Source organism: Cottoperca gobio, chromosome 15 (genome assembly GCF_900634415.1).
Source record: "Cottoperca gobio chromosome 15, fCotGob3.1, whole genome shotgun sequence".
Lineage (NCBI taxonomy): Eukaryota > Metazoa > Chordata > Actinopteri > Perciformes > Bovichtidae > Cottoperca > Cottoperca gobio.
Window position 1 is genome coordinate 1079458 of NC_041369.1, and position 12500 is coordinate 1091957.

Below are 12500 nucleotides of genomic sequence, written 5' to 3' on the forward strand. Positions count from 1 at the left end.
TAATAATAATTATTGGCTTTATATCTACAGTTATAATAATAATAATAATAATTAATGGCTTTATATCTACAGTATAATAATAATAATAATTAATGGCTTTATATCTACAGTATAATAATAATGAATGGCTTTATATCTACAGTATAATAATAATAATAATAATAATAATAATAATAATAATAATAATAATAATAATAATAATAATAAGTAATGGCTTTATATCTACAGTATAATAATAATAATAATGAATGGCTTTATATCTACAGTATAATAATAATAATAATAATAATAATAATAATAATAATAATAATAATAATAATAAGTAATGGCTTTATATCTACAGTATAATAATAATAATAATAATGAATGGCTTTATATCTACAGTATAATAATAATAATAATAATAATAATAATAATAATAATAATAATAATAATAATAATAATAATAATAATAATAATGAATGGCTTTATATCTACAGTATAATAAAAATAATGAATGGCTTTATATCTACAGTATAATAATAATAATAATAATTAATGGCTTTATATCTACAGTATAATAATAATAATAATAATTAATGGCTTTATATCTACAGTATAATAATAATGAATGGCTTTATATCTACAGTATAATAATAATAATAATAATAATAATAATAATAATAATAATAATAATAATAAGTAATGGCTTTATATCTACAGTATAATAATAATAATAATGAATGTCTTTATATCTACAGTATAATAATAATAATAATAATAATAATAATAATAATAATAATAATAATGAATGGCTTTATATCTACAGTATAATAAAAATAATTAATGGCTTTATATCTACAGTATAATAATAATAACAATAATAATAATAATAATAATAATAATAATAATAATAATAATAATAATTAATGGCTTTATATCTACAGTATAATAAAATTAATTAATGGCTTTATATCTACAGTATAATAATAATTAATGGCTTTATATCTACAGTATAATAATAATAATTAATGGATTTATATCTACAGTCTGAATATCAAGACACAAGTGAAGCCAAGTGTATAATATATTTGGATTTTCAGGTTTAATCATATACTACTATCAACATGCATGGAGTCAATTACTAATTAATTATGAAGTCCTTCATCAGTCTTTAAACTATTTAGATCCATTTAGTATACAATCAGGTAACCTTTGACTCCCTTGAGGTATTAGCTACAAATCAATTAAGATTAAAAACTGTTCGTATCAAAGTAAAACTATACAGAGTTCCAGATCACACTTTACTGTTGTCAAAATATCAAATACATTCTGAGGCTCATTATTATGCAGTCCTTTAGGAGAGTCACAATAACTTAAGTGGGGTTTTTTTGTTGGAAACTGGATAATAATAATAATAATAATAATAATAATGGCAACAGGATAAAAATACATTGACTGGTATTATCCTTTAACCTTACATTCAGAAACAATTGGAATACCATCAGGGAGGGTGTAATGACATGACTGTAAATGCTACTTTGTTCCATTGATAGTCGTAAGGAAAGCTTCAATATGCAACATATTAATTTTAGTCAACATATAAAGTTACACTTGCCCTAAATGTCAATTTGGGAGCCAAAGCTTTTTTGTTTCCCAAAAGCATCTTGATGCCACAACCACCTCACCCTAAAGCACTGTTTACCCAGCCACTGAGAAGACGGGGGCAGGAGGTCGGGACTTTAACTCAATCATTTTACATCTGCATGATTTGAAATTCACACCTTCACTGAATACGAGACATCTGTGGGGGAAACAAGATGCTGGGCTCAAATCAACATGTAGAAGGGTAACGAGTGCAATTGTACTTACATCCTGACTAACCTGTAATGACACTGTGTGGTAGCTGGCCGGGACACCCTCGTCCTCCTCTTCGTCGCTGTGGGAACGTGATGGGCGCTGGCTGGACGCCCGGCTGCCACCTCGCCTCGTGCCACCTCCACCCTCCTTGTCCCTTGTCCCTCCCTTCTTTCTCATCCGGGACTTGGAGGAGTCATATTTGTGGCTCTTCTTCTTGTCGTGGTTGCGGTAACCTGAGGAACCAAATGATTAAAAAAGATAAAAATCTTATTTTTCTTTTTAGTCTTGAATTGTTGATCTGTTTTCCTCGCCCACTGGACGGGCTTGAATGCTAGAAGTATTGACTGCTACATTGTTCTTGCATTCCAAAAGTACATGTTTAATCGTTTCTGATCTCAAGTCTTCCCAAAGATGTTAAGGTCAGGTGAGGTCTGTTGATTGAAGAGGAAGAGTACTTTAATTGACCTGGAATAGCATTGCTGCATATTTAGGCACATTCTTCTGCTGGCAACTAGAATCTCTCCCACACAGCTTTAAGCTCTGAGATGGCTTTCCTCAGCAGAACAGAGCACAACTCCTGAGTCAGTGTGTACTTTGTCCTGTGGAAGTCGCCAGCGCAGCACCATGTGACTAACTTTGGGACACTCTGTCTTTCAGCCATTTCCTCACATAAGCTATCTTTAATGTGCTAAATGTTACATGTGCTAACTGTGTAGCCTTATTTTCTTGTTGAATAAGTGCTGTGTAAACTAGCAAAATTGTTTTCGATAGGTCTGAAAACACAAAATGATTGGTTAACTATATGATGAAGATGTGTTTTGCTCACTCTGTTACCTTTTATCTAGCAGAAAATAAGGAAAACACAAACAAGCTCAGCACAGAGCAACACCATTACTTTTCTCTGGTGCTACCCTGCAATCTACGATTAGCTTTTCATCCATGCATCAATTACATTTTCTATGTGACAGAAAATCCTTTGGTCCTGTCTTTCTCTTTTTCACTTCTTCAACAGAGCAGCCTACATTTCATGTCTTTCAATCACACAGTGGTTCTATGTGTGTGCGCTGGTGTACAGTTGGTTTCCATGGCGTTTTCATGGTGCTGTAAAAACACAGTTCAAGTGAAGAGTGGGAGTCTGACCTCACCTGCACCACTTGTATTGTATTGTAAAATGTATTTGGTATCCCATAAGAACCCCTCTAAAGTCCAGATTGTGGGTTGTAGGCAGCTCCCAGAATATAAAGACGGCAGACATACTGCCAGATGTTTTTGAAGATGTGATGCAGAGTAGAGCCGCTGAGCACAACACTGTTTAAAAGTGTCCCGTTCAGACTGACCGAGCCACTGAAGAAGACTCAGTAATGGTTAATCACAAACATCAAACTAAATATGTTTACTACACCCATTTTTAAATGCATGCAGCCGTTGCCCACACCCCTGTGTTAAGTGCTATTTTCATGCCAAAACAACTTCAAGATAACCTGATCCTCAAAACAACCACAAAGCCAGCATTTCCAAAACTTTCCATTTATATTGAAACAACCTATCACAAAAAGATATGAAGTCAGACCACAAAAGCTCAATAGAGTAATAGCAGGTGTTGCACTTTCTATTAGTATCTCATAGAGATTAATGCCATGCCTCAGCCCAGTGCTTTGATCGACCCATCGCTTTTGTTCGTCTGTGTAAAGCTCTGTTGACAGCATGTATCTAATGGCCTCAAGCACCAGGAGAAAATGAATAGGCCATCAGCTATGCTATTTCTCAACCTTAATCCTACCATACTGTAGATCACAAACAGCACAACAAGGGATGAATGGAAAAAGGGGAGGAAGAGGTTTTAGGGGCAGATGATGAGGAGGTTAAAGGGCGGAGAGAGGGAGAGGGAGAAGAATGTGTGGCGGGACACTGAGGTGAAAGGGGGGGAAAGTCAGAGTGAAGGCACATGGTTGCTACTCTAAACCAGGTTGTATGAGTTTTAACTTGTATATCTCTGGAGTGTATCAGTCAAGAGTTTAAAGGTTAAGTAGATATTACATGATGATGATGGAGTTTGAATATAACATTTCTACACACTGCTACAACAACATTTGATTCATAGAACAGTGTGTCTCAAATAGTTGTCTGGCCTGGAATAACTAGGGCAAATACAGACAATACAATATCTTTTAAGGATTAGAGAGAGAATGACAGATTTCTGTAATATGTGGTTGGCATACTTTTGTCAAAACAGTTAAATCACTCTTCCCAAGGGGGTTCTATTAAAGTGTTTATGCACATAGATGGTCTTGAAGTGTAAAAAGGTGCTTTGGGTCACAGCTACAAATGTACAGCATGTGTGACACGTTTGTGTAAAAAGCAAGCAACTGTTGAACAGAGTTTTAAGGATGAGTTCATACAGACGTTGCATGATAAACTAAAATAAGGTGATTCATTGCATGAGAACAGGAACTACAGATAGGATATTTGTTAATGTATGGTTAACAACATTAGACTTTCCAAAACAAGTAGAAGATATAAAGATCTGAATATGACACAGAGGCGTCACATTTTGTGTAAATGAAAACACTCTTCTGTTTGCTTGGACAAATAACCCTACACATAGAAAGTGTGCATTACAAGGTGGAGACATGGAATCTCTGCCTGTTGACTGATTTGGACCAATATCAGTCTGCCTCATAAATCCCACGACTTTATGGATGTGCAATACTAAATCAATGGGGTTATAACTAATTATAGGGATAATAAGTTTAGCAGAAAAGTGCATTCAATGAAGGACTTACTCAAACTTTTGAATACAGTTAACAGAGCTGCCGAGTAGTGGCCACACATCTATTTGTAATCATCTCTGGGTAAATTCATGTAATATTTTCAAGGTTAATATGTTTTTTCTTTATATTAGTCCCTTTTTATAACTAGCTACTATGACATTTAGAATGCATTTCAATGTCTCACCTCCATTGAGACTGGCCTCCACAAACACTCGTATAGCTCGAACACACAGCTCAAAGTTATCAGGGGTGACGTGGGCGGCATCACGGACGATGAATGAGAGCGTTTCTACACACTTGATGAGAGACTTGGTGTCGTGCTGGCCAAGGTCCTGACCCAGCGTCAGACTGTACTGGTTGACCAGTGGGTTATTCAGCTGAGCTTTAGAGTTTACTGCAGGGCTCTTACTTGTCTCCAGGTCATCTTTTCCAACCTGGAAACACATACAAATCACAGCAATACAATATGAATCAGTATTTGATCAAACAACTATACAAATCAGATGTATTATCTTATGTGAGAGCACCAAGTTGGTTTAGATGTGATCTTGAACACATGTGTGCATGAACAATAAGCAGTGTTGCATGTGTGAGTATGTGCGCGCTGACCACAAGCCATCCACTGGTTGCTACATCCACATCTGTTGCAGAGCGAGGGATCCTGGTCTTGCTGTGCTCAGTGTAGACCCCTGAGTCAGACGTGTAGCCACGCTCTGTACTCACTTCACTGACATGATGAGATGGCAGCTCGCTATCTGATTGGGCTCCTGCAGACACGAAGCAGACACATATATGGTAGTATTTTGGGATAATAAGCAGCTAATTGTAAACTCAAACAGTCCAAAGGAAATGTATGAATGCAAAAATAAACAACCTGTTAAATATTAACAGCATTGCATTAAAGGTTCAATGTGTAAAATAATAAAATAAGGAACAGGGAGTCTGCAGTTCCTGGTGCTGTGGCTGAACTCCAGCTAACTGCTAACTGAAGCTACGCTGTTTCCCGGGGCTGCAGACAGATATACTCAGAGAAACAGCCTCCTGGCAGCTGGGAGGATGAGGAGAGGTGGTGCAGGGGGTTTTCTAGTTTCTGCCACTTTGAATGTAATCTAATAAACAAACTATAAAACAGGAACAAGTCTGTAATATTTACAAGAGAGGCAGCAGCTGTACTTCTTCTCTCTGTACTGAGGCAGACTGCAGCTACACTGACTCACTATCACCTCTAGAGGAACAAGTGGTATTACAGGCTGGACAGAGCACAGCTAGCTGTTAGCATGCTAACTTCAGGAGACATCTCTGCAACACAACAGAGATGTGTTTGACATAACTTCAACACTGTTACTTCTTCACATTGTTCATAATATTAGTTCATTTTTTTAATGTTTTAATTCTGGCAGATCTTACACATTGAACCTTTAACAAACTTGTGAGGAACAGTAAGGAACACACACTTTAAAGTAAAAATGGTGTGGAGAGACTTATTGAACCTGTGTCGTTGTCAGTAGTGGTGGAGGTGAGCTGGAAAGAGGCAGGAGGTTTAACTCCAGCTCCGATGCACTCCAGCAAGGAGAAGAGTGTGAACCAGTCGTTTGTGCAGTGGATGTTGGCTGCATTAGTCTTCAGCAGCTCATGAAGACCAAAGGCCACCTCCCTGCTGACCCGGGACAGAACGTGAGGCTTCATCATCAGCAGGAGACGCAGGGATAGGAGAACCTGCGGGTACACATGGAGAGGGAAGGTCAGGAGTGGAATATAAGTATGTTGCTGTACTTCATCTTCAGTACATTTTAACTAAATTATTTACTCAAGTCCAAAATGCAGTTATTGTGTCATAATATAATCAGGAGGATATACCATTTCAGTTTGCTTTGACCTTCTTTTCGATGATTAATATAAAAGTTCTAATTTGCGGAGCTAAAATGTTCTCTTTCCCTGGTTTGGTTATATTTTTCTGAAGAAGCGAATCATCTGGTTGCAGCTTCCGCTGGGCCTGTAAAGCAGCGGCTGCAGTGAGACAATCACTCAACACTCTTATACACAGGCCCAATTGTACATTTCACTGATATTCTAGGACTACAGGAAAACTTTGTCAGAAATCCTTTCAAATTCGTACATTTTTACAACCTTTACATGTTTTTCTTCATTACCGACTTTATTTCAACGCCCACAAACATAAGTCAAAATGTATTTTAATAAACCAATCTAAAATATGTATGCAAAAAAGTAAGAAAGATGTTTATATAAGGGTGTGGAGGACTTTTAATTTATTTCCAGCATTCAGTGAACTTGACTTTATGTTGTATTAAGAGTTAAAAACATAAAAACAATGTTGAGATGCAAAGCAGATTTCTCAGTATTAGATCATGGGGTTTAAATGTAGGTCACCCTCTTAATATGAGGTCAGGTCAGCATTAAATTACCGGCTTATCAGTACACATCTCACAAAGGCTTTGTTTGGACACAATGGGGGACTGTCCATGATATTAGTGTTCAGACAGTGCTCTAATTGGAAAAGTAGGGTGGACACAAAACATCAACACCTGCAACATCCAGTGCAATACCCATTATCTTTGAAAGCCTTACTATATTATACTGTAGGTCATCAACGTTAACATGATAACATGACTCATCCCTATCGTCAGTGACCCCCTGACTTAAATGACTGGATGTGAGATTAGCTCAATGACCCTGGTGAAGAAGGTTTTCGGATCAAAGCAGAACACCAGCTGAACTGTGCCACATTTACGTTTGTTGTTTCCATTAAAGGAGTCCTTTGACCTACCCATCAAAACACCAGAACAAATAAAATCTCCTTCCTTCTCTCTTTGGTGCGTTAGTGAGTATTTGGGGCAGCAGGATGATGTATGTAGGAATGAGTCAAAAATAAACTACATTACGTGTGTTCTTGGTAATGCTCATGTAGACTTGAAGGATGGCTTTATAAAGTTTGTAGTGTAGCTGGTTCTTCACAGAGGGCAGCAACCACTTCTCCTGCATAACTTACTTTTCCACTGTTCATCTGAATGCTTTGCATTCTTCAGACTCTAGCTTGCAAGTAAACGCATGCTTTGGTTTGTCTGTGTACATTGGGCTGCATGTGTCCCAGTCTTCTATTACTCAGAGCTGCTCTATACTCAATCATTTGCTAGCATATTGAACGTCATGTTCTACTTTGTTCACAGATGTGCAATGTCAGGTTCGCCAATGAGAACACTGACACAGCAGCTCTCATTAGAACAGCAGAAGGTGGGCATCAATCAACGTATAAGCTTGTCAAGAAGTATGGGCATTGAAATGGAAGCAGTGTATTCAGCAGCATTTTAACATTGACATAAATTGACATTATTGGGAAAAAGAGCTTCAACGATTAGTCAATCGACAGAAAAAGAATTCCAATTATTTGAATTGTTGATTTATTGTTCCTCTTTTCAGCCTCTCAAACATGGAGATAATATTAAAGTGAATATTTTGGTTTTGGACTGAGAGAGAACAGCTGCCTGACTCGGGTCAACATCCATGATCTCTGCACGTTTTGATAGTTTGTTTAAATTAAATCCAAAGTAGCAGAAACGAGAAAACGACTCGCAGCCTCGCCCCCACCATCAGCAGGAGGCTGCTCCGCAGAGAGTAGAGCGTGCAGCGGCTGGGAGACAGACAGATCTTCAGTTAGCAGTCAGCAGACAGCTCTGATTCTGCCGACTCCCCACCTGATCGTCAAACTTTCTGCTGCTGCAGTTACTCATGTTAGACCCAGCGGTTACTCCCAGTGCTCTGATATATGCCGGCCGTATCCGAGCCACCAGAGCCCATGCACGCTCCCCTCCTGGGAAGCAGTCCTGTCAGCCCGGAGGAGGAAACAAAAACACGAGTCGTTCTCTCGTCACTGCCGCCCGGACCCAAGTAACATATAAACTATCAAAACATAATGTTACACGGAGCGTACATCCCCCAGTGTGACTGTAACACACATATCTGAGCTCCACATGAAGGTTATAAGATAGCAGAGATATTTAGACTCAGAGTTTCAGCAGTCTGCTCTAATGAACAGACAGACAGACAGACAGACAGACAGACAGACAGACAGACAGACAGAGGAGTAAACATACACAGTAAATATATCAACACTAGAAGAGAGAGATATATATATATATAGTTGTAGAATACAATATTAAGAATACATTAGAATACTCTAAAACTTAGAATACAATAATATAACAAACTACTATAACTAAGATATAAACAGGTTGATATACTATAGTTGTTTTTGAATAAGTGATATTTTGATGATTAATGAATTTAGATTGTATTGACCCAGTTTAGAGGTGAAATACTGCGCCCTATTTGGAGCAGGTGGCTCAGACACATTGAACCTTTAAGCTGACCAGTCTGCTGACCTAAAATGATGATCTCAGCCTGTAACATCACACCCACTCTGCTGCTGCAGTGTTTGTGTCCAGGTGAGGGTGTGTTTCGTGTACCTGAGAGCTAATGTCTTCTCGTCGTAGCAGGCGAATTGCGAGTCGAAGGAGTCCCACCACAGCCCTCTCCACCAGGAAGCAGCTCTCGTTGGGGTGGACGCAAAGATGGCAGAGATGGTCTCTCACTGTCTGCCACACACATGACACACGGTCTCTACACACACAAACGGAGAACGAGATGTTCATTGTGTTAAAAATGATGAGGACAACACATGTGACTGTGCTGTGAAGGTACTGTTGACAGATTGTCCTTCCTACCGGTTCTCCAGAATGATTCGCAGCAACATCTCCAAGCAGAAGGCAGCATCCTCTTCATCATAAGTCTCTTCATCTGGGGTAACCGATATCAGAGCCTGAAGAGGAGAATGAGCAAACATTTCTACCCCTTCAGTTAAAATCAAAACACAACTAGACAGTTATGAGCTACATATGAAAACAAATGTTGGTAAGAAATAATAATAACCTTCATTAGCTCCTGCAAAGACTCCAGCTGTAGAAATTTACTCTCTGTGATCAGCTTTTCTGGGTCACATTGCTAGAAAGAGAGAAAAAGAAAACTGTGATGTTGACACATTTTATACAGTGAAAACCTTTCAGAATGAGTGACGCCATTGCAAAAATAATTCAGTCCTGAAAACAAACCACAAAAGCAGTCACAATCTATGCTTATGTGCATGAAAGAAAAAACTAATAGAAAAATATAAAAGGTATGTTTTGTGAACATTTCAGTCATTGTGTCTCTCATAAAGGTATAAATCATGTCTTTCCAATCAGTTGATGGTATCTTGGGCTTTAGTCAGAAGCTTTAACACTATTCATGGAACTGATAAATACAGACCAAGAGATAAATAGTGAACACAATGATTTCTAGTTGTGTTGAGAAAAAGAAAATAGGAACGTGGCTGTACCACAAATACTATTCTGCATTAATCTAAGAGTGATCATGAACAAGTAACCTCGCCTTATCAAAATGAAAACATGAGACCTTGAATAACTATATATGGCATTTAAATACTTTATTTATTTGAAATGTACTTCTTTACCCTGATATAACACATAATGTTGTATAATAAGTGTTTACTGAAGAGTACCTTTATGCAGAGGATAGCAGCCTGCTTGGCCTCCTGGTTTTCTGTGGACGGTCCTCTGAGACCCGACTGCTCGGCTCCACTTAACGTCAACCAGTTGACAAAACTCAACACTGCCGACTCACCACTGACATGCAACAAGGGAGACTTTTAAGTTTGACTGTTGGCCCTCTTGGTCAGAATTGTAATATGAAATACATGTGTCCTTATATAGAAAGCTGGTCTCGTCTTCTATGAATTAAAGAGTACATAATATAAACATTTGAAAGGCTAGAGTGATGACACAGACACATGACTGCAGCTATATCTGGAGAAATATCATACTGTGATACCTTGACAACTTTTTCTTATGAGCTTCTTATGTAAATATATCAACAGGTGGCGGATGAGATGTGCGCATACCGATTTGAAGGCGTTTCCTCTCTTTGAAGAGAAATTTTCCCATTCGGCTCCACAAAATCCTCCACCTGAGGCAATAAGCATCGTGTTTGAGCACTGAACAGTAGATGGCAGCAGAACATGTAGGATGCCCTGTCTTTTACAACCCACAGATTGAATCTGCAGTGTTACCACAAAGCAGACATTATCAATCACTGACAGAATGGAAAGAAAGTGTTTATAGAGTTTGGGAGTTCTGACCTCAACCATGGCTTTAGGAAGGAGCTCGGCTCTGAACAGCTGTAGCATGGAGTCCATGATGTTCTTCCAGCCCTCCCTCAGGATGTTTCCGTGCCGATGGGCGAGATCAAACACAGTCTTGGCTGCTGTCTGAGCCTTATTATTACTGCCAAACACTGTAGGAAGGTTTTCCACAGACTGCACAGGGAGAGGACACAATGACACACATTGTGTAGATTTGCTCTTCTTGCACAATTGGACGAAAGTGTATGACAATTAATTGACAATCTGAATATACATATATAATACTTTACTTCCATATAGAAAATTCAGAGCCAACAGAGTGAGTGGTATGAACAGTGTCTGGTTTGTGCATTGCTTTTTTGTTGGTAATATTGTATGCTGGTATGTAGATGTGGATCTATGTATATGCGTTTTGTTATTTTTTTTCCTTTTGGTTGTTGTTGTGTTATATAATTCTGTGATAACCTATTGAGCTTTACTCGGGATTGTGTTTAGGGAAGGAGTAGGTATAATGATAAATACTGTTTTTGGAAATAAAAATAAATATATATATACACAGTATTTTTTTTTAAAGGAATCATGTTTCTTATTATATATTTCTATAGTCTTGTTTGTGTTTTTGAGGATCACTGATAAATAGGATTAAATAGGATAAATAAGAATAGGATCCTGGATTATGTGAAAGATAACATTTTACTGCACAATGTTCACATGTCAATAATGTCAGCTTTAACTGCAAACTGAAGTTTGGTGTCCACACACTATATTGATAAAACAAACTGGACCACATTAGCACAACATGACACTCGGAAAGGGCCTTACCTCACTGCTCAGAGTGGTGAACTTGCAGAGGGAGATGATCAAATTGTCGAAAACATCACTGAAGCCATAGTGAGCTGATATCATTGCGCATTTCCTGCAATGACATAAACACATATGACTATTAACTTTAAAACCTCAAAACCCTAAGAAGAACCCTATAACATATTGCATTCTTAGGGACTTCAGGGGTGGTATACTGTTGCATAACGATGGATGAATTTCATTCCACTTCACACAACCTACATCTCAGAAGCTCACTCCTCAGACCAATCAGCAATCAGGGAGACAAACAAACTCAGACTCTAAACAAAGTCCTGAACTGATCAAACCAATCATTGTGGTAACAAAAGTATGCAGGTTTTAACAACTGCATACATTTCTGAGGATACTTGAGTAGTAATGTGACAATGCTTGTGACGGGAGGAGCCGGGGATGGAATTGCTCTACCTCCTGAGCCACAGCGGCCCCAAACCTTGAAATTCTTATTCAAAGACTCTCCCTGTTAGTCCACATCAGCTGCGAACTATTGTGTACGAGTATACCTGAAACCAGTGATGGCCTTCTGGATGATGTTGTCGTCGAGGCTCTTGTCAAAGACGTAGGAGAGGGCAGCGATGGTGGGACCCCAGGTCATGGAGAACAAGTCATGGTCGTAGCTGCCCGGCGGCAGGTGAAGGAAAACACCCTCAAGAGTGGCGCCGCGGTGTAGCAACACACTCCATACATAGTTATCCTTCACTAACCCTGTCTGCTCATCTGGCATCACAATCTCTTCATTCCTAGAGAAAAAAACACCTCAGCTGTTAACATCAACTCACAGTTTATGAATTGAGGCTCTGGAAAAAGATTGTCAAATC

General features: G+C 38.3%; 1 protein-coding gene across 1 annotated transcript in view; it reads right to left on the minus strand.

The window, feature by feature from the left end:
• The window catches only part of gbf1 (golgi brefeldin A resistant guanine nucleotide exchange factor 1), a 104047-nt gene that overhangs the window by 9125 nt on the left and 82422 nt on the right, over positions 1-12500 (minus strand). Inside the window, exons 22-33 of the mRNA XM_029449238.1 lie at positions 12186-12422; positions 11644-11737; positions 10819-10995; positions 10582-10646; positions 10183-10306; positions 9555-9626; positions 9350-9444; positions 9092-9245; positions 6101-6326; positions 5220-5377; positions 4795-5044; positions 1864-2072 (exon numbers count right to left, since the gene is read on the minus strand). Coding sequence (XP_029305098.1) covers positions 1864-2072; positions 4795-5044; positions 5220-5377; positions 6101-6326; positions 9092-9245; positions 9350-9444; positions 9555-9626; positions 10183-10306; positions 10582-10646; positions 10819-10995; positions 11644-11737; positions 12186-12422 — 1861 coding nt within the window. The remainder of the gene's footprint in view (positions 1-1863; positions 2073-4794; positions 5045-5219; positions 5378-6100; positions 6327-9091; positions 9246-9349; positions 9445-9554; positions 9627-10182; positions 10307-10581; positions 10647-10818; positions 10996-11643; positions 11738-12185; positions 12423-12500) is intronic.